This window comes from Lonchura striata, chromosome 1 (assembly GCF_046129695.1).
Source record: "Lonchura striata isolate bLonStr1 chromosome 1, bLonStr1.mat, whole genome shotgun sequence".
Classification (NCBI taxonomy): Eukaryota; Metazoa; Chordata; class Aves; order Passeriformes; family Estrildidae; genus Lonchura; species Lonchura striata.
The window spans coordinates 60208698-60229849 of NC_134603.1; the positions used below are offsets into that span (position 1 = coordinate 60208698).

Genomic DNA, 21152 nt, shown 5'->3' on the forward strand with positions numbered 1-21152 from the left:
TTTGTTGTATTGAAGAGTGGCTTTGTTTTAGGAGCTGTGAAATTACGTGAGCAAGTAGAGGTATCAGTAAATCTGCAAGGCCAACTACACTGTCTTCTGCATCTCTCCCCAAAATCATCTTCCCTTGAAATGCACAGGAAAGGCACATGGCCAGCATAGATATTTAGAGATCATCTCTTGATGCTTGTATTTGAAATACTGCTTTCACTCTAAATACATCAATTTTTCTGTAGTAGATATGTACTCCTGCTACTTGTAACCATTGTGTTCCTTCCTATGTTTCCTATTATCCCATTCTTAACTATGTGCTATACTTAGCAGTCTTTCAGATCATAACCCCAAAGGGCAGTGATCATGTTTGTACACTGTGTGGCACATGGTGGATATTTCTGAATGCTGTGGGAGGGACAGTCAGAGTTGGTGTTGGAGCAGTAGCAGTGACCTGAACACATCAGTGTTACTTATGCGTGGGTATATAACCAAATGCAGTGCTCATCAGAACAAATAATTTGATTTAAGTCATTTGCCACACTAACTGTCTTGAAATAGCAAATAAAAATCAAGTTTGAAGCTGCCTGGCTGCAGAAGTCTATCCCTACTTTTATAATCTAAAAAAAACCCCTCACTTTTATCCCTAGTCTTATATTTATAAGGCTTTCTCTCTTAGTATATCCTGCACCTACTTCTGTGTGCTTTTTTTGAATCCTCTCATTTGTCCTTTTGTCTAAGTATTGGTAGCAGGTAAGGCAGTAAAAGGAGACTGGTTCTTTTACAAATGCTTCGTATCTAAACTTCTATGAATACACAGATGTCAACTTCACGTAGCTATGAGATGACAAAAATCTATTATTGACAATAAAAACTATTAAAAACCCTATTATTGACAGTAGAAGACAGGCAAAATATCAGCACATAAACCAGAAATTCCCTTTCTTTTGGGGGGACTAGGCACCAAGCAGTGCTGGTAACAAGTACTTTTAAAAACTTCTTAGTAAATAAGGTCTGTTGGTTTGTAGGGGAATCCTGTAAATATGAGAGCACTGTTTACTTCTGTAGTTGCAGCTTTATCTAAAATAAAAAGTTATTTTTTCTGTGTAGAAGAGCATAAGATCAATTCTGCAGTCATATTAAAAATCTATATCTTCAGAAAAAGGTTTTAATTTCAAAAAAGAAACTTTTAGATACAGAGCTCTGTTAGGAGACCTCTCACATAGGAGGCAGTGTGTCACTGCAGCTCTGACAGGCATGTGGCAGTTATAACAAATCAGGGTAGTTTCCTTCCCACTTAGCTCTCCAAGATCTGAAATAGAGAGAGAGAGAGAATGCACCATTTCTTGCTATCACTGATTTCTCTGCCTCATGGCTTCCAAATTAGAAGGTTTTTCGTACCAGGACCACCGAGTTGTATTAATTGCAGATGTGTTACTAATCTGAGAGCTTTTCTCACTCTTTCAGAAACTTGGGAATGACACAACTCCCAGAGAGTCTTTTGACACGACAATGAGCTCAGAACGACTGGATGGAAGCGGTACAGGTACAGTATAAGTTTCCTGGTATGAACTTCCTGGAAAATGCAAAATGCCTAATGTTCAGAATCTCACTTTCCTCTTCAGACGGAATGTCTGCAATTGGTTAAGCAAAGTAGGAGTTTACACTCTGTGAAGAGCATTAGAAACAAGCTCACTTTTTGTGCTGTGGATGACACTTCTTATGAAGTCAGCTCTAGGTCTGAGTTTATGGGTCACTTTTATACTCTTGTTGCACAGGAGAGAAAGTACTTGGGTCACCTTTGGAAGAAGGCTGGCTTTCAATGGGATCAGCAAAGCTGAAGTTTAACCCAAGAGCCAGCAGAAATGTCTGTGCACAAAGAAGTGGAAGTGCTCAATATATCTGAGGATGGAAACATGACCAGTTTTCAAGCTTTATAAAGCTGCTCATACTGACTTGAGTAGTGCTGACTTTCAGCTGACTCTAGTGCTGTCGTTCTGTCAGCAGTCCTGACTCGTAGTCAATGGCAGCTGGCTCTTCCCAGGATTTAACCAGTCTGATCCAAGCCAGGTCTGTCTGCAAAGCTGTGGAGGTCCCTGGACACTGCTCATGTGCACAGAGCAGCTCTCTATTGTGTACAAAATTGTGTTCAGCCTTGCAGTGCTTACAGCACCAATTCCCTCTGCACCTCATCTTTCCATGCCCTTGTCAAGCCACAGTCCTGGGCCCTGACATGGCAGTGCCACACTGCAGCCACCTGAGGACAAGGCTGACAGACTGGTTTCCATGTATACTTTGGGGTCTGGCCAGTGAAGGTTTCAAAAGGGATTCAGCTCTGGTGGTTTGTATTTACTACATGAAAGGAATGGTCTGAACTAGGAAATCGAGGTCTGATTTCTCAGCAGCGGTAGTATCCTGCAAGCCTGGCACACAGGACTGCTAAAACATGCAGAAAAAAGGTTGGAAAAACAGGCTGGAATCAAAATCCAAATGTAGCTTATCTCGATTAAGCACTTCAAATATCAATTTTGAAGTTTTATGTCTTTCTAAAGCTTTTTTTAAAAAGCGTATTCAAAGCATGCCATAATCTATAAATCAGTGCTTTTAAAGCCTGCTTGTCTTTTGAGGAGAACCTTGTGAACTGTATGTGTCCCCTAAAGACAGCATACTGAAGTCAGAGGAGCAAGGATAGTCTGCACTTTGGGCATTGGAGTAGCTGGGGGTGTCTGACCTCAAGTTGTCTCTGATCGTTGTCTCTGTATATGACACATTTCACCCCCACCACACTGCACTGTGCTTGCCTCTTCCTTTTGGCCTCCAGCTGTCGATTGTTTCCTTACCACACTTGCTTGAGAGCTCCCCAAGGCTTCTTTTCATTGTTGCAACTACAGTTAGTCTTTGGCTTTGGCTAATTTATTTTAAATTACTATGTTCTAATAATGTTAGAAGGCCTGAGGTCAGGAAGAAAAGAAAGAAAGTTAATGGAAAATTGCTGAATATTGTTACAGGAGAGCTAAGCTAGTGGTTCTGAAGGAGAATAAGTTTTGAGGGTTTTATTCCTTGCTTTGTGTCTGGATGTTGCCTGCTTCTTTTGTATGCACACACGCACAGGTGCAGGTGGTGTCCTGCTGTTTCACTTGCAGAAAGAAAGTATTTCATGTGTGCACCACACACAAACTCCCTGTCACACACTCACACTCATCTCTGTGCACCATACAGCTGTCTGCTTTGCCAGAGTTTAACTCCAGCTGGGCTGGAAAAACATACTGGAGATTGGCTTGCAACAAACTGTATAAACACTCCCCTCCCTTCCTCCCACGGCCATTAAAATGTCTGTGCTCAGCACTTCCATGTTCAGTCAGCTTTCTGAATGGGAATAGCAGGTAGGTAGGTCAAGTCAGCATCTGTGAGCACACACTTGGTTTTGCCAAGTATCAAGGCTACCAGTCTGCATTTCAGTTAGTCTGAAATTCTCTTCTGAGATTAAAGATGTGAAAACTGCTGAAAGTTGCAGGCTAAGAAACAAGTTCCAGGATTATCACTGAAACTGCTAGATATAAGCCTTTTACCTCCCGAAAGCTGCAGAGTAGGGAAGTAGAGCAGGCTTTTTGTCTGTTAGCAACCTGGAGTCCTGCAGGCTTTCTACCAGCTTGCACAGCTAGATGAGGCTGACTTACTGCTTGTAAGTCACTGTAAATTGATCTCTAAATACTTGGGTCTTTGTTTGGGATAAACAACATGTTGGTAAACTTACTAATGTGTGGAAACTGTAAGTCATGTACAGTGTTATTAAACAAATCAAAATACTATATAAAGAATACTTTGATCTGGGCTGAGTTTCAAAATCTCTTCTAGAGCTTGCTAAAAGCAACAAATAAAAAGATGTAGCCTGCTGGCCACACACTTGGGATTTATTTTCTGGGCCAGGATTTCTCTGTTGATCTTGGAAACCCAACCTTTTGTCTGTAGAGATACGAAACAGTCAAGAGCGGCTTTTTCCACTGATCCATCACTGTTTTCTCAGCAGGTAGGCTGTGCCATCTGCTCCTAGAAATATGAAGGAGGAATAAAGTCCAGTTAGCCATCATCCCAAATATATTAAAAAGGGCAACATGTTATTGCTGTTCTGGGCAATTGAATCACAAATCTTAGCACATGTCAAAATTAGCAGATTTAGATGCTTTGCGTGCAGTGATTTTGAATAAGACATTGGGGATCCTCTTACACATAGCAGTGCATGTGCTACCTTGTGGTGGTATTTTCCACACCACTATAGCTGTGCATGGAGCCTTCTGTGCTGCAGCAGACTTTATTTTATGTGTCTATTTATTTCAGTGCCTAAACAACAGCAGACCCTTCCAGAGAGTCGGTTTGCATCTAATAAAGGCGATTCCATCTCAGCGTCATCAGAAAAAAATTCAAAAGCTGAACCAAAGGCAGAAGCTGGTGCAAAGGCAAGAAGTTCTTCCAATACACCAACTAGTCCAAAGCCCCCACTGCAGTCAACAAAGCCCAGCCTGGCAGGACGACCCACAGTGCCACAGAAACCACGCTCTGCCTCTCGTACTGGTGAGAAGCTCTTCTGGGCGGTTGTTATCCCCAGCTCTGGGTGCTGCTCATGTGGGCTATGGTGAAGACACCCATTGCCACATCCTGAAGTTAAATGGAGAGGAACAGGTTCTTAATTGCCTTGCTCTTGACTCACATCCTTTTTTTCCACCTCCTTTTGCCCTTATTCAAATAAATGTATTAGAATGGTTTAATCTGTGATCCTCAAGAGTAAAGTGTGAGAAGCAGTAGTGGCAGTGGCAGAGCTGTTTTAAGTTAGCTTGCTTTCACAGAAGAGGTGAACATGGAAAGCTACTTCAGAATTAAAGCCCTGTTGTAGTAGCACTGAAAAATAAGTGTGTTTTCTCTAAAAACCTGGCTCTATATACTAAAGTCATTGGGGTTTTGTGGCAGGCTGCTTTTAGCCCCTCAAGCAAGTGCCTGTTTCTTAATAACTTGCACAAACCCACTGTCTCTTACTTTTTCCTTGTTTAGCCTTTGTTTATTTCCTTATTGCTTTTGACTGAAAATAATTGTAACTGTGCTTTTATAACCCTGCAAGACTTCCTCCTGCCCAGATATTATCTTAAGGTAGTGGAAAATGTTTCAGCAGATCTCCCATGCATTTGTCTGCTGTTTAATAGGCCAGTGTCACAACCTCTTCTTCCCGAAGTACAGCCGCTGCAACTGAGGCGAATTAAAAGCCAGTTACAGACTTCCCAAATATCTACAGCAAATATAGCTCATTAACTGCCAGGGAGTGAAAAGTATGAGCATGGCCATCTGTAAGAGCTTGAAGCCCTCTTGACTTTTCCCATAATCACTGCTGACCTTAGAATGATGTAATTTCTGATAAGGATGAGGAGTCAAAGGGATGTTACAGCCTCCTCCCTGCCCTTAATGTGAAACCTGAGCCTTCCTTAGTCTCTGTACTCCAGTGGGCAGAATGTTGTTCACATATAAAATCACCTTCAGATTTTAGGTGGATTTACATTTATTTTATTGACCCTTTTAGAAACAGTCATCAAAGTAAGGGATGTCAGGTAAGATGCTCATGAAGGTGAATGCAACAGGGAACACGTGGATTATTTAGTAGTGCTTAATCTCTAAAACAGTCAGTCAGGAAGACCTGAGCTGTCTGTTTCTGCCAGCTCCTATTTCCTGCAGAGGGAGCATACTGTGGATCTAAACAAGGGAGTAATTAATACTTACCCATAATAAGCCAGCTCTTGGGTCAATAGTAAAAGCAGCACAGCTCTGTTGCAGTCTAACTTCTGTCCTAGTACTTGTAGTAACCCACTGCCTAAGGACGCCCAGGCAACGTGATGAAGAAAACCAAGCAGTCATGCATTCTGTTTTCTTCCTCTCTCTGTTGTTTTCAGCAGCATGGCCACACAAATAGTAGCAAATTTTTTGCTAAGTAATCTGGGTGCAAATGAACATGGCTCAGATGTCCACAAATTGTCAAAGACTGAAAGTTTATATCTAGCTATATTTGCCAGTCACTGTGCTCCTCCTTGTGTTGATATTGCTTTCCCAAGCAAGTGACCTCACAGGCATATCAAATGCATGGAGAAGGTCTAAGAATTGTTCTATCTGTTTATACCAAATTTTATTTGGGAAGCTCATCACTTTTCTGTGCTGAAAGTGAAACAGTTGACTCTTTGTGGTGTCTCCTTAGCAGAGATAAATTTTGATTGATTTCTAGTATGCCACTGAATTAATTATTTTTGCAAATATGCAATACAGATGGTACTCTGACTTCCTTTTGTTCTTCCATCAATGCTAAACTATCTTCCTAGTTCCTCTGTTATGTACACATGTCACTGTTTACTTCTTGAAAAGGAAACTTAAAAGCAATTTAAGTAATCCATTGTGATGTGCTTACCTACTATCCAAATGAGGCCTGTGTAGTGTAAAACTGAAAAGGTCTTCCTTTAAGGACTGTAAAGATGGTAGTCAACTTGACTTACATAATCCATATCCAGCCTTCTAGAGGAACAAGATATCCACATGGTTTTAAACTATGGATTTGAGTTTAAGTTTCAGATTATCTCACAGTCCAGAAGATGGAAGTATTTTTTTTTTTTTAGCAACTCTTTATGGATGTCCTTGTGTTATGTGCTGGGAAGTTATTCATGGAAGTACAGAGTTTAATAATGCTTTTTATGTAATTTGTTTCCCTGGTTTACTTTTAGACCTTATAACTGTGAAACAGGATTTTTATTATGTTTCAGGACAATAAAAATATAATGAGAAGAAATATTTCCAGAAATCCATCCAAATTTTTTTTTCAGCTGTTCTTTACAAATTGCTACTTATGTCTTGCAGGTAAATCACATGGTCACATCAGATTTCTATTTAAACTACAATAGCAGCACACATGACAAATGCTGAAATTGAGATCTTATCTTTGACTGTTAAAAGTCTTTCACCTGGACTCATGCCCATACAGTTTGTTTACATACAATGTAAATTCCTGAATCCTTCTTCTTCTGACACAGGTTCTGGCTGTTTCTTGTTTGTGTATTGTGTTGAAATTTGGTCCATCATAAACAACTGTTTCTGTGAGCTTTAGTGTAGATATAATTTTTCCTTCTCACCCTTTTGTTTGTGGTACTCCACAGAGGATGCTCCAGAGTCTCCTTCTGGCCCCAGTTCCCCAAAAGTTGCCCTGCTTCCACCAGTGCTGAAGAAAGTTCCTTCTGATAAAGAAAAGGATGGTCAGAGCAGCCCCTCAGTCAGATCATTTTCTCAAGAAGGTAGGAGTATTTGTGTAACCTGGTGTCTTCTAGTGGAATTTGATGTGTCAATGTCTCCTGATCTGTTTTGACTTGGAAAGGGAGAGGGTTATGCAACTGAAGATGCAAAAAGCAAGGAAAATAGGTGCAAGATGCACCTATTCAGCATCTCATCCACCTATCTTCCTTTGATCAAATCAAATAAACAATTAATCCCTGGGTATTAATAATGTAACTAAACATGTGTTGTGTACATTTATGGTTGGTTTGGTCTGAACTAAGATGCTGGTTGATGTTGGTCACACAATAATGTGAAATGCAGCTCTGTGGTTCAGCACATTTCCAGGGGAGCAGCCATACCTTTGATCCTTGCAGCCAGCCCCCTGCTCTCTTTGTTTTCTTTTCTGTGGGATCTCTGCATGTGACTGGGATTACCTCCCCTTCCTCTGGCAATGAGTCTCTGTGTGCCAGGGGAAGGCTTGATACCTATTATCTTTTCTACACAACAGTAGGCTGCTCTCTTCTCCTTGCTGATTTTCATGTGTGCACTGGATTTGTACTTTTGCTGATGCATTTTCATGCCCAGAGTTGATTCCTAGAAGAGCTCAATCTTTCTCTGATAGTATGGAGTATGTGGAGAAGTAGTGACAGGAATGTTTCTCATCATGGTGTCAGCTGGCAAAATGATGATGTTTGAAATCTGGGGGTGAGATGTCTTCCTACCTGGGTCTCTCCTCAAGAAAGGCATATAGGGTGATTCCCATCATTTAAGCTGTGAAACAAAGGGGTACTCTTTCACACTCTGACAGCAGATTTTCACAGCATAAAATGGGAAAAAACAAGTTGAGGCAGCTACATAATGCTAGGTTGTGAAGACTGAGAAGTTGTGCTGCCTACAAAGCCCACTGTCATCATTCAGATGATCCAGACTGCCAAAAACAACAGAAGCCAGGCACTGTGCTTTCTTACTCCTTGCTCCCTTAAACCTCTCCATTCAAACACCGAATTTTCTATTCAGCTTTACATGGAACTGTACATATTTAATCAATAATAGTTTAGACTTGCCAGGTCCTTAAGGAGCTGCTGGGCTTTGCATAAAGTTGTTTGGGAAGGAGTAAATTCTGTTTATTTTATTTTTATTCCTTTTAATGTTTTCTTTTTTATTCATTACTGTCCTACTTCCTCATTTAGCCATTCCTCTGTCCTTGCTTTCTGCCTCTCTTCAGGCTAGCATGTTCAATTTATTTCTGCAACTGGTAAATCACTGCAAATCTGTCCGAGTTAATAACAAAATTATATCTCCTGTGAAATAAAGCTACAAATTAGATGATACTTAATTGTAAAATTTCTTTATGTTGATGATTTTAACTGTACTTCATGGGACAATCTGAAAATATACCTCTTTGCACTGCACGGATGGGAGATCAGGCAACAGTTACCAACACCTCAAGATATCTGGACTACATTTAAACAAGCAACAGGCATACTGATTACTGCTCTCTGAATAATTGATTAAATGGGTTGGATAAGTGAAAATTTTCATATTACCTTCTGTATGTGGGCCTACACTAAGAGCAGCTTAGGAGTATAAACGAATCCTTTTCCTTGCTAGAACAAACAGGAGATTGTCAAAAAAGAGATGCAGCTCTTGACTGTGCCAAGCCATCTGGCAGCGTGAAAACCACTCCGGGGCAGTATTCTACCAGTGCAGAAGAGGAAGCTAATGTGCTTGGGCAGAGGATGGCACAGCCAACTTCTGGTTAGAATTTTTCATTTTTCATCAAGGTGGAGCTTGATAACTGGCACTAACAATTGTTAAGAAATGGTAGTAACAAAAAAGCCACAGAAGAGTATGGGTTTGTCACTAGGAGAAAGGTAAAAATCTCATGGGGTTCTAATCATATTTCTGCCCTCATGAAATTTACGTGGCATGAAGAAATTTGCAGATAAAACACGTTTTGTGCATTTTTCCTTTCTGTCTGCTCCAGTGATCAGTCCCATCTAGCACAAGCAGCCCCTCTGCAGAAGAGCACTCACTGCAATCTGTGACTGCTCAGTGCAGCAACACTGGCATGTTACAGGTATGGCTGCAGGCTGGCTGCTCCTTGCTGTGCTTGCACACCTGTCATTTCTAAGATCGTGCACTTTAGTGTTTCAAAAAACATTTTAGCTTGAATATTGTTAGTGCCAGTTTCAGTGCATCACTCACAAAACCATTTGAGAACTGGGTAAATCAGATTATTTATTGCTACTTTGACTTTCAGTTGCAAAAGCAAAGAAAAATACCACCTAAAGACCCCAAGCCCAACACTGTAGGTCAAAGGCGCAGCTTTGACTCACAGTGAGCTTATTCAGTAGGCTATAAAAATGTTCATTTCCTTTATGTGCTTTTAAAATATAAAAGCTCCTGTTCTCAAATGGTACATGTTTATATGTTTCTTTACCTCTTAAATGGTTGGTTTAAACAGTTGTTCAAAATTACTTTTCTTTCTAAAGTATTTTAATTGTTTATTTGAACATCTCATGCAATTCCATTTACCCAGAGTTTTTCTGTTTATAAGACATCACATAACTCTTCCTTAGCCCGAAATTTATCCTTTTTGTATTGTAGAATTAAACTTTGTCCATCCAAACTGGGAATCTCCCCTCCCTACCATAATCAAATTATTATAATTTAGTTCATTCTGAAATACCTCTCTGACAAAGTAAGTTTTGCAAGCTGAGATCCTGCCATAGACGGCTGCAGGTCACCTGTGTTGTACAGTTCAACATCGAGGCAAGGGTAAGCTCTTCTGGCAGAAGCCTGCTTGCACTATGGGAACTTAAATCCCTGATACATCTTTCAGTCATTTATGAGGCAAGCTACTTGCCTATATTTATCAGGCCATAAACTAAAATAGCTGCTGCAGGATGTGTTTTAGGTTTTGTTTAAAGAGTCAGTGAAGGCCAGACAAAGGCCAGGTAATTATTAGGAGGTACTGGTATCAAGAATGAGTCAAAAAATTTCCAGGCACCTATTTCTTTGAAAAGCAATGGTGTTTTGGAAGGTAGAAATGCCTGAATATTTTTTACAGGATAATCCTCTCCAGTTCTATGAAATGGCTTTAAAAACCTTTCTCAAAATCCCTTCCTGTTTTCCAACTTTTCATGCTAGGATAAAAATGCAGTGAGTGTGTAGCTACTGGCCCTTATTTCCTCACATATTTCAGCTAGCACAAATGAGGAAACAGATATTTTGGGCTCAGGAGAACTATTTGTCTGCCTTGGGATCCCTCTCTGTATTCCCCTCATTCCTAGCAGTTTGTAACGCAGCCTGCCACACCACTTGGAAATGGGCACAGAGATGGTCAGTGGCAAGCTGCTGCCGTGGCTGGAGCTGCTCGCTGGGGACAGGGCAGGCTGTCCCTTGCAGTGGTGAGGCTGCAGGTGAGTCGTACGTGGGGAAGGAGAGGTCATGCTGCATGGCCACAGCAGCTCCTGGTGCCTTGTCAAGAGACATATTCACAAAAGTAGTCAGGAACAAGGCTCAGTGTGAACCAAAGCCAACCATCCCTACCCAAAATGGTGGAGCAAAGAAGGTCTTGTAATGACAACATTTAATTTTGTGGGAGTGAAGTGAGGTGACTTGCAGCAAGGTCACATTTAAGGGCCACTGTGTGTTTGAAGTTTCACTTCAAGAGGAAGTATGAGATTTGCAGTGCTATCAGTCCTTGGGTAAGGTCACCCTGGTTGATGTATATACGGTAACAAGATGGTTATCTTGTTACCCTAGCAGTTGTAGGCCACTGATTAGATCAGGAATCTCAACAGGGTTTTACAACCTTCTTTTCCAATTTATTTTGAAACTTACAGGTTTGGAGAAAGCCCTGGCTTTATGGAGATTTCAGAGTGCTGGGTGAACAAAATGTGTACTGTTTGCATTTAGATCGTGGGAAGTGAATATGGCCTCCTGCCTTCCCCATTGCCAAGCACAGCAAGGTGCAGAGCCACGGGTGTCCTTCTTAGCAAGGGACAGAGAGGACATTTGGGACTTGGCAGTGTAGTGGGGCAGAGAGAAGCAGTTTGGGTAACTTGGATGCTGAGGTGAATGTCCTGTTCAAAGCTGCTGAGTCAAAAAGGAGAACACAGATGTGTCCTGCTAGGGGACAGGCCTGCCTGAGATGTGCATCACTGGTCTGAGGGATGCCCAGCAGGCACATCAGCCTGAGCAGTCAGGAGTGCACTCTCTGAGATCCATCCCAGCTGGAAAAAAGAATGCTGTTCTGGTATGGAAGTGGTGTAGATGAGAATAAAATCTCCAGGCCATTTCTAGCTGTAATGTTTATCCATGTCACAATGAAATACTGGGTGTCATGTTTCAAGTTTGCCTGCTTGTCAACCAACAGTGGACTAAAGCTTGCTCAAACTCTCGCCTTTTTCTGGCATGAAGAATTAATGGACCTATGCTACTCCCACTAGTGCAAATTAATTCAGTGGTATCAAGAGCAGCTCCCATGTGCATTAATGACTTTTTTTATGGTTATTTTTTCTTCTTTCTTTCTCTTCTGCAATCATTAATAAGCCCTGTTTCTGTTTTATGCAGCTGCAAAAAGAAGCCCTGGGCAGCAGGCTCATGAGTTCCAGGAACTGAAGCAGAGGTCCTTAAGTAAAGACGGCCATCAGGGAAGCAAGTCCAGTGACTCTGGTGAAGAAGCAGATAAAGATTTTATTTTTATTTAGCAATCAGTACAAGTGCTTTGTAGTGCAAGAGCTTTTTATAACAATCGGGGTTCAGCAATCAACAGTCCTTTTAGTCAGCTGCTCTTTCACCACAGGTACATTTCCATGCAGAAAACCTGATCTTCCAATCATGATTTACAGTGCACCTGGCATTGATTCGGCCCTTAATTTCTGGTCTGTACAGTGCAAGGCATTCCTTTCCATGCCTTTGCCTAAAGCCAGCTATTCTTTGATGTATTCTACTTGAATTTCTATGAAGCAGCTACAAAGAGTGCCCTGCATTAGGGCATTTAGAAAGTAAAGCAAATTAACTGGACACTGTCTTACACTAATACACTGTACAGCAGGTAATGTGTTGTACTGCTGAATGTAAATGTGTCATATCTGCACGTGACTTACCTATAAATATATTCTTGCGGTATGCAATTGCACATTGTAATTATATTAAAAGAGCACATTAATAAAATAATTTGTATAGATTATATATATTAAATGCTTGGGTATGGTTTTTACATTCTCCCATAGGGACCTTCTTTCTTCCTGTTCTCCTACTGTACATAAAGCTCCAACGCTTACATTTGTGTACTGTCAGAAAGCACAACAGAGAAGGATTTGGATTATGTATAACCATGGTATGCTTCCACATTCGTATATTAATGTATATAGTTGATTGGAATGAGGGCAATTGAAATTTTATTAATATTGGTGTTTTCTGGAGGCCTTCCTTGGTTCTGTCTGCATATTAGCTTCCTTTCAATGTGTAATTCTATGAGAAACATAGTTCAACATCTGTAAAAACATTTCAGCTTTTGAGGGAGGGGATGCAAATTTCACAGCTACCCACTTACATTACAGGTTGAAGGGATTTTATTCATATGTATATTTGTAACAATAAAAAATGATTTTACAACTGAAATACTAGTCTTTGTTTTTACAGCACTGTTTGTGGTCTGGTGGTCTCTGATCTTTGAATGCTGGCATTGGTTCACATAAGCAAATTGTGTTAACACAAAACCTGTATAATTTTTCTGTTTCAAGTAAAGTGCCTGTTCCAGCTGAAAGAGACACATACACATCATAAAACTGCTGAAGAAAGATCTCTTTATTATTCTCCTCCCTTGGAATCTTCAGCAAAGTAGCCTTTGTGTGAGCAGAAAACACCTGCTATCTAAATTCTCAATTTTGTTCCAATAGGACAGAATCAAATTTGTTTGGTAACTCTCTCCTAAGAGAAATTTCTCTAGCCTTTTTGTGACTTCTTGACTGGACAAACGTGCTCAGATAGCTGTCTGTCTGATGTCCTTCTGTTTGATCCCTGTGCACATGTCTGCTGTTGCCACTTCTCCTATTGCTCTATAAAGGGCTGCTAAGTCAAAACAAAACATCTTAGAAGCACTTGGTAGATGCTTACATCTCAAAAGTAGGCTACAAGGTAGTGGGAAAGAGGTCTTGAAGGCTTGGAGGTTCCTTCCTGGGGTTTGCCCTGACTTGAAATTATGCATTTATCTAAAATTATTAAGAATGAATCTTCATATATTCACATATATACTTTTGATTTATTTGCCATCAGTAAGAACAAAAGACAAATTGCAAAAGGAAACTTTAAATACCTGTATTATAAATGAAAATTAATTTATTAATAAATAAACTGCAATTTTTATTCCTATAGGTCATAGAAAAGACAATTGTCTGAGAAGCGTAAGTATGCAAGAAGGGTTGCTCTGATTACTGGTTTTGTGAATTGAAGAAAATTACACCACAGATTGTGGTATTAAGGCAAAAATTTAAAATAGTCTATAACTTCCAGAGCAGTTAGTTGCTGAGGATTTCTTACTTGTTCTTGATGTTCTCATCAGTCATCTGAGATACTGTTGTGGTCCTGCTTTGAGAAACCACAGCAGTATGTGTGCTCATCACCCTGGCATCAGAAAACCAAAGAAAGGGATGTCTCAAATGCTGTAGACAAAGCATGTACTTGTGCTGTTAAGAAGAAAAGCTTTAGTGCTGTAACATTTGTTTGCTGGAGTATAAGGATTTAATTAGACATCAGTGTTTTTCCATATTAGTTATGGAAAGCCATTCGTCTTTATTCCAGCCATCAGTATGTTGTGGGCAGGCTGAGTGGTAGAGAAACAACTTTAAAGGAGTCCTAGTGAGAGCTCTTGAAGACCTGGGGTTTGGCTTTTTGTGTGTGTGGCTTTGGGGGTGGGAGGAGTGATGATTTTCATTACTTTACTTTCTTTCTGCCTGGCATGTCCAGCACTATCAGCCTGACTGAAAAGAATTCCTGTTGCATCCAGAGCACCTCTGTTGTGCCTATTCTGCATTTAAGAAATAATGACTTTTATTTTCAGTATCTTGAGCTCATAGAGGGCATGGGCAAGTGCCAGTGTGTTTCAGGAAAGGAACAACCATTGTCCCCTGGTGCCAAGGCAAGCTGGGAGGTTTGGGGGGATCCTTGTAGAGCACGGAAGGTGTTGCTTTTCCACAAGCTGCAGGCCCTCCAAGCAGGTGTGTAGCTGGCAGAACCCTCACATCTCATTTCCTCCCTGCTGTCTGAGCTGCTCTGGGGGTGGTCTTCTGTGATCTGTGCCTATCCTTCTCTAGGAAGGCCCATGTGCTTCTCTGGGAGGGTGAGGGACAGAGCCTAGAAGGCACATTCAGCTGCTTTGGTGGGCTGTCAGTGGTGAAGATTCCTGGAGTTCTCGGGAGACTGAACAGAGATCAGGTAGAGGTACCACTGAAGGAAAGGGTTGCTAACTTGTTCTCCCAAGGCATCCATAGTATCACCAGTGCTCTGTGTTCCTTCCTGTCACACACTGGTGCTGTGCTGGCAGCTTGCTGGCAGCGGTGGGAGCAGAGTTTGGTATGGGAGGAGGTGGCCCGCCTCCCAGGCATGCTGCTGGCATTCATTCCCCTTGCAGCTGAGGGCATCTCCACAATGCTGTTCTGCACGGTCTGGTCGCACAGAAAGGGCTCAGAGGCTCCAGCTGGGGTTACGTGTGACACCATGGCTTGGTCCCTGGGCCATGACTGCTCTCAGACGAGAGCAGTTGCCCTCACCCTACTTAGGGATGACAGCAAGGCCCTCTGCTTACCCCCATGCACATAAGCATGTGTACGTTCTGTATGAGCAAACAAGAGGGAAGGACCAGCAGTTAGCAGTTAGTGACTCCTGGTCACCCAGTTAGAAATGCTGCCCTGGAAGGGGTCTTAGCCCGAGCAGCTCAGTTCAGAACTGCACCTAACTGATCCACATTTAGGAAAAGCAAGCAAACAGCTCTCCTGGAGGGAGCTGCTCTGCTCTTTTCTGCTCTTAAATCTGTTTTTCAGGTTTTGCTGGCAAGGAATTTCACCCCTGATGTAAGCCCCCTCTGAGAGGCGCTGAAGAAGGGCTGTGGCTGCATGCCAGCGTGAACTCAGACAGCTCTGTACCACAGCTGCAGGGCTACTTCCCACTTCCAGCTAAAGGAGGTTAAAATCTGACTGATACATTTTGAGCTTTTTAAAGTATTCCCTGATGTGAAGTAACAACAGTAAATAGCTGCCTCCTAAGATGGGAATTGTAATAATCCTAAATCTTCCACCTCTGCCAGAGCCAGCCATCCAGGCTGAGACAAATTGGGAATTAATGTGTCCCATTAGTCAGAAATCAGTGCAAGCCACCACACTTAGCTGAGATCTCCCACCAGCACAACTTCTCACCAACACTGCTTATTAATTGATTAATGTGGAGATCATCTCTCTCTCCTATTGCAAACAAAATAAGGTACTGAGAATATTTTTTGGGAAAATAGCAGAAAGCTCTTCTCCTGTTTGAAACTCATGAGAGCTGTGCTGCTTTCCCCATGCCCAGGGATGCTAATACTGGTTGGGTTGTGCCTGAGTCCAACCGCTGGAGATTATCCTCTGCTTGTGCTGAAGCTTGGGGAAGGTTTCAGGCAGAAACACTGTGCTTTGCTTCTCCTGGAGCCATGAGCCAGAGGAGTAACAAACAGTGCAGATTGAGTTACAGATTATTATTTAATGTCTGTCTCCTGTTGATCAGGCCTGGAAAGCAGAGCAGTTTTTTCCCCATCCTAAGAAAATGGGGAGGGTGAAAATCGCAACATAAACACAAGGTACCAGCCTTTCCTTCTAATGTATGAGCTCCCCATCCCAGAAATAAGGGATCATAGGAAGATCTGCCAGGCACTTTCACAGCTTTCCTACTCATCTCTGCCCATCCTCCTGCAGTTCCTCATGTCTCCTCCCAACAGGGGACTCTCACCAGCACCACAGCAAGTGCCTTTGGAACCACCTGAGCTGTCCTCCACTAGTGTCCAGCATTTCCAAAGCCTCCTGACCACAGGCAGGGCAGGACTTCACAGCAGCTGGAGTGTCTTCCCCAGGGGACAGAGAGGGGTGTGCCCATTTTTGGTTGAGAACAATCAGCTTCACCAAACACACAGTGCTCCTGGAGTTCCTCAGGCCTTGATGGCACTTTGTTTCCATAGACGCTGCCAGTGACTGGCATCTTAAAATGCTGCTCTTAGAATTGCATGTGGAACTCTTTTTTTCCCTTCCTGAAACCGAGATTTCTCTAGTTCTGGAGGGCAGTCTTCCAGAGCTGCACAGAGTTTGTGTATTTAGAGACCTGGGGAACAGGCATCTGAATGGGTGAAGAAATGCAGGAGTGAGGCTTCAGGATGATCTGAAGGGCAAGGGAAACAAATTAAATAGTGATTTGTTGGCTGATGGCAAGTTGCTAGAAAGCAGCCTAGTGGTGGGGCTACATCCAAGTGCCCCGTGGGATTGTGAGATGCCCTAGAGGTTCCAGGGTCACATATGGTGAGGAGAGAAATCCCAGCTGATGGAGAAAGGCTGGTGCAGGGCAATGGCTGAGCTCCTGATAAAGCTACTTTTTCCTTTGAGTCCAGGACAAAGCTGCCAGTTCTCAATCAGCAGCCAGGGACAAGGTGGTCCACAGGATGAGGCACTTGCTTGGTCAGGAGCCAGAACCAGAATGCCAGCTCACCCCCTCCCTGGGCTCTTTCACCTGTGCTTGCTCTTGGAGATCAAGCACAGGTGAGAGGGCATCAGGGAGATCCCAAAGGAGAAGGGGTTGTGAGTGTCCTGGTGTAAAAATTCCCCACATGCCAAGTACCAAAGAGGAATTGCTGTGAGAGCAACAATGCTCATCAGCACCAAGAAGCTGAAGAGTGAAAATACAGCTGAAGAGCTCTATTTCTGAGTAGAGGGAAAACAATCTTTGAGTCTCTGCACAGAAGATTGTGTCATTATGAGGGATCTGTTATTACAGGACTTAATTTCTTATACTGTATCCCACAGCAAACTGAAGAGGCTCCTGCAGATAGAATCTCTTCCCAATTAGAAAGCTGCTCTGCCTTTGACACGCCTACATCAGCTGTCCTAGGGATTTATTACATGCAGGTTCCAAGTGGCCATATTTGGGAAGCCTCCATAGAAAAGCAGATATGCTGCCCTTGTCCCTCCAGCCATGAGTTGAGGTTTTTGCTCTGATGCCTCTGTGCGGATTCTGCTTTGGCAGTTTATGGTAAGTTCTCCCTGCTGACCCCAAATCCAATCCTTCAGGGCCTGTTTTTCTGCTTTTCCAGTAAGTTGACCTGAGAATATAAAAGCTACATGGGAGAAAGAGTATTTAATTAGATTGATTCCAGCCAGGGAAGCCAGGAGAGGGGCTGCCTGCTTGGCAAATCCAATTTGGTTTCACTAAATGAAGGAGTCAAGTTAACTCTGTAATCTCTGTTTAGTGTTGTTCCAGGAATGCCTCCTTCCCTTCCCATTTGCTTAGGTAAGTAATACCCAACAGAGGGTAGAGGAAAGTGCTGTGGAGGCTGTACAGCCCAGGCTTTATTTTGACAACATTAAATTCTAGCCAAAGACTAAAATAATGAAAGTCATGAACTGTAACTGAGACTGCAGTCCCTGGGTAGCAATGAGCAACATGTAGCTGGGGGAAAGATCAGCTTTTCTTTTGGGAAATCTCAACTCCCTTCTGATGTCCTGACCCCTCATTTCAGTGGAATCCTTGTGGGAAGAGGTTGTCTGCTTCCTTATAACACTCAAAGGATCCCATTGCTCGTCCAAAATGAAGAAAACAACAGAGGACTGAAGCCTCAATTTGCAGGGCTGGCTGGGAAGGCTGGAGAAGCTTAGCTTTGATGGGAATCTGTGGATGGAAATGTCTGTGGGACGGAAGTCTTTGTGTCACACCACGTCCATCAGTACCTGACCTGAACTGCCATTGTCCTGTTTGCACCCTGAATCCACACACTCTGCACCATGTGAGCCAGAAAGATGGATCCAGGATCTAGCCCAGCACGAGAATGTGGGATTTGCTGGGCAGAGGGAGGGAGTGAGATGGAAGGAGGGGCAAAAGAAGGCATCCTTGTTGGAAGGTGGGGAGGTCTACTGCTAATAAGCAACTTGTACCCATCTGAGAGTGGGTTGGAAAGAAGAGTCTGTTTCTTTTCTGCAGCAGACAGCTTCATCTCTGACTTGATTTCCAAGAAATTGTATGAATGGTAGGGGGCTTCCCTGACTGTATTATTTCCATTTTGACTTCCTTTCAGTTTGCCTCTCATTTTCCGTTGCTGAGATGCTCACAGACCCCTTGCTGGGCAGGAATGCATCATCCCCACCCTTGACAGCCCAAGCTGTGCACAGCAGCTCAGCCAGCATATGCACCTCCCGCTGCCCTGATACAAATCAGGGTCTGGGGAAAACGGGGTACACCAAGGATCTGGGCTGCAGCTTTCTGCAGGACCCATGCAGGTCCCAAACCACTTGTGAAACACCTGCTCAGTGAAGGATGAAATGCTGATGGCTGGTGTTGGCTTCCTCAGTGTCTCCAGTCAGTGCAAAGCTGAGGGAAGCTGAAGCCATTTGATGAAGAAAATTATTTCCATTTAACTGTGTCTGCATGTATTTGGAATTTTCTTCTGTAAAGGAGAGGAGCAAAGTCCAACCATAAATCCAAATATTTGGTTTGTTTTTTTTGTTCTCTAGTCTGTTCATGGGAGCCAAAATGTTTCATTTCACATCAATTCATTGAGTCTGGCCTAAAGAATGAGGCATTTGTCAGCTGCCCCTCATTTTTGTTTCCAGATCAGCAATCTGCACTTTTATCTATGTTTTTCCATTTACAGTTTGATTAAGCCTTTCTGCAAAGCTGGGGCTTTGGCCACAAGCTCCTTATTTTGCTCTTTACTTGGCAATAGTTGCCATTTATTAATTATCGATATCAGTTAAATAAAGCAGCATTGCTGGTGTCCTCAGCTGGAGGGTTCCTTGACCCACAGCAGGACCAGGCAATGCTTGTGCAAATGCTTCCAGCCTCAAGGGACCTACTGAAGCACATTCTTTTTTTTTTTTTTTTTTTTAAAGCTTTTCAAAACACAAGTTTGAGGTCTTCAGCCTTGAAATTGACTGCACAGTGCAAAGCTGAAGCAAAAGTCCTTAATCCAAAGTGTTCATTACTTTGTAAAATGCTGCCTACCTCTAACTCTTATTTATTTCTCTGAGGAAATAAGCCAAGGCAGAGTGGTTGCTGAGTTTGGTACATGAGCTGCACACACAGCAGCTATCTTCAGTGTGTTGTTTTAATATGGGTCCACAGTTCAATACACTCCTCAAATTTACAGTGTTCCACAGAAAGTTGAACTGGATGAGTAAAAATTTTTCTGAGCTGTTTTTTGTTTAGTTTGTTTTGCTTCTCATTCAGGCTTTACTGAGTCACCTAAAGCAATTGGAGAAGCTGAACACATTTTAGGCATGCAGCAGGATGGCCACATCCTCTCTGCAGGCTGGGATTTACCTGGTTCCAGTCACTTTGAGTTATATTTTGCAATTCCACCCCTAAGAACCATAAATCCATTGTGTGCAATACTTGAGGTGGGGCAAAGCAGCTAAACTGCGCATCTATGGGGTGGCTCCTGTATCTATATGTTATTTCAGTAAAGGATTTTGTCAGGAGAGCAAAGGCATAGCTGGTGCAAACACAAGAGGAATCCACCATGTCTGCTCCTTTTTCCCCCTTTGCAGGTAATGGTGCTGTGTGAAATCAAAATCCCTCTGTGCCAGCACTGAGAGTACCTGGGATGACAAGGATTCTCAGATGGATGGACACATATCATCCACATCCTCATGCACAGGTAACAATGAGCTCTTGTGAAAGACTTTTGAACTTGAAGGTCGTTTTTTTCTCTCTAAATTTGACCTGGTTTCACTAGAGTTGTGTGACATGCTGGATAAATACAGGTAATTTAAACAAGGTGTCACTTCTTTCCTGCTCTTGCTCCTGTGAGAGCATGAGGAGAGCATGGGGGAGAACGAGCTATGAGACCCTCTTCTCGATGTCCTCAGCTTTGCATACAATCCCATAAAATCTCGCTGTCTCCATTCCTGCCAAATGTCAAGGTGCTTTCACTTGCAAAATATTTTAAAACATGGGTGGTGTTTCCTCTTAAGCTAGTTTTGTTAAAGATATTTTTTAGTAATAAACCAGCTGTCATGATCATAATGCCAGGAGACCTTGTTGGTTATCAGCCATGGTGGTGGTTTCCAAAGCCAGGTTGCAAACGTTAGAAACTGATGAACATCTCTTTCCTAAAAGCCTGGGTCAGTATGCTTTGTGTCTGGGGTAGATGGGCTTTGGGTCCTGGGAAGAGAGATTGCCCCAAAAAGTGACCTTCATGCCATGGAGCAGTTCTAGGTGACTTCATCCCACACAGGAGATCAGGCAGCTCCCACGGGGTACATGAGGCCACCACTGTCAGGGAGCCATGGTGGGAAACATTGGGAAGAAGAGACTGAAGGAGGGGTTCCATGAGGGAGCCTTCAACCTAAGGCGAGGCCTGACTTTTGGCAATGAGGCAAGGACTGATGACAGAGAAACCTGTGGAGTGACTCTAGTCTTGCCTGCAAGGGACATAGGCAGGTTTCTCCTAAAAATTTAGACTTTTCCATGTCATTTACCTAATGAGTTCATCTCCCATGCTGGGGTTCCCCACCTGAGCACGGTCAGGGAGTGCTTGTGGCCTTACTGTTGCATTAAGATCTTGACGATAATTTTTCTGAGGTCCAAAGGTGATCCCAGGCTGCCATCCAGGGAATCTCTGTACTGAGATGCCC

General features: G+C 42.7%; 1 protein-coding gene across 6 annotated transcripts in view; it reads left to right on the top strand.

Annotated features, from left to right (window-relative positions):
- CARMIL1 (capping protein regulator and myosin 1 linker 1) overlaps positions 1 to 12912 on the top strand; it is a 194785-nt gene extending 181873 nt beyond the window's left edge. For 4 of the 6 annotated variants that reach the window (XM_021528664.3, XM_021528667.3, XM_021528666.3 and 1 more), the window contains 5 exons: positions 1456 to 1534; positions 4324 to 4557; positions 7164 to 7298; positions 8890 to 9036; positions 11860 to 12912. In XM_021528664.3, the coding sequence (XP_021384339.1) occupies positions 1456 to 1534; positions 4324 to 4557; positions 7164 to 7298; positions 8890 to 9036; positions 11860 to 11996 (732 nt within the window). In that variant the 3' untranslated portion in view covers positions 11997 to 12912. The remainder of the gene's footprint in view (positions 1 to 1455; positions 1535 to 4323; positions 4558 to 7163; positions 7299 to 8889; positions 9037 to 11859) is intronic. The other 2 variants (XM_021528669.3, XM_021528671.3) reach the window with 1 other exon arrangement.
- Positions 12913 to 21152: the final 8240 nt, after the last annotated feature.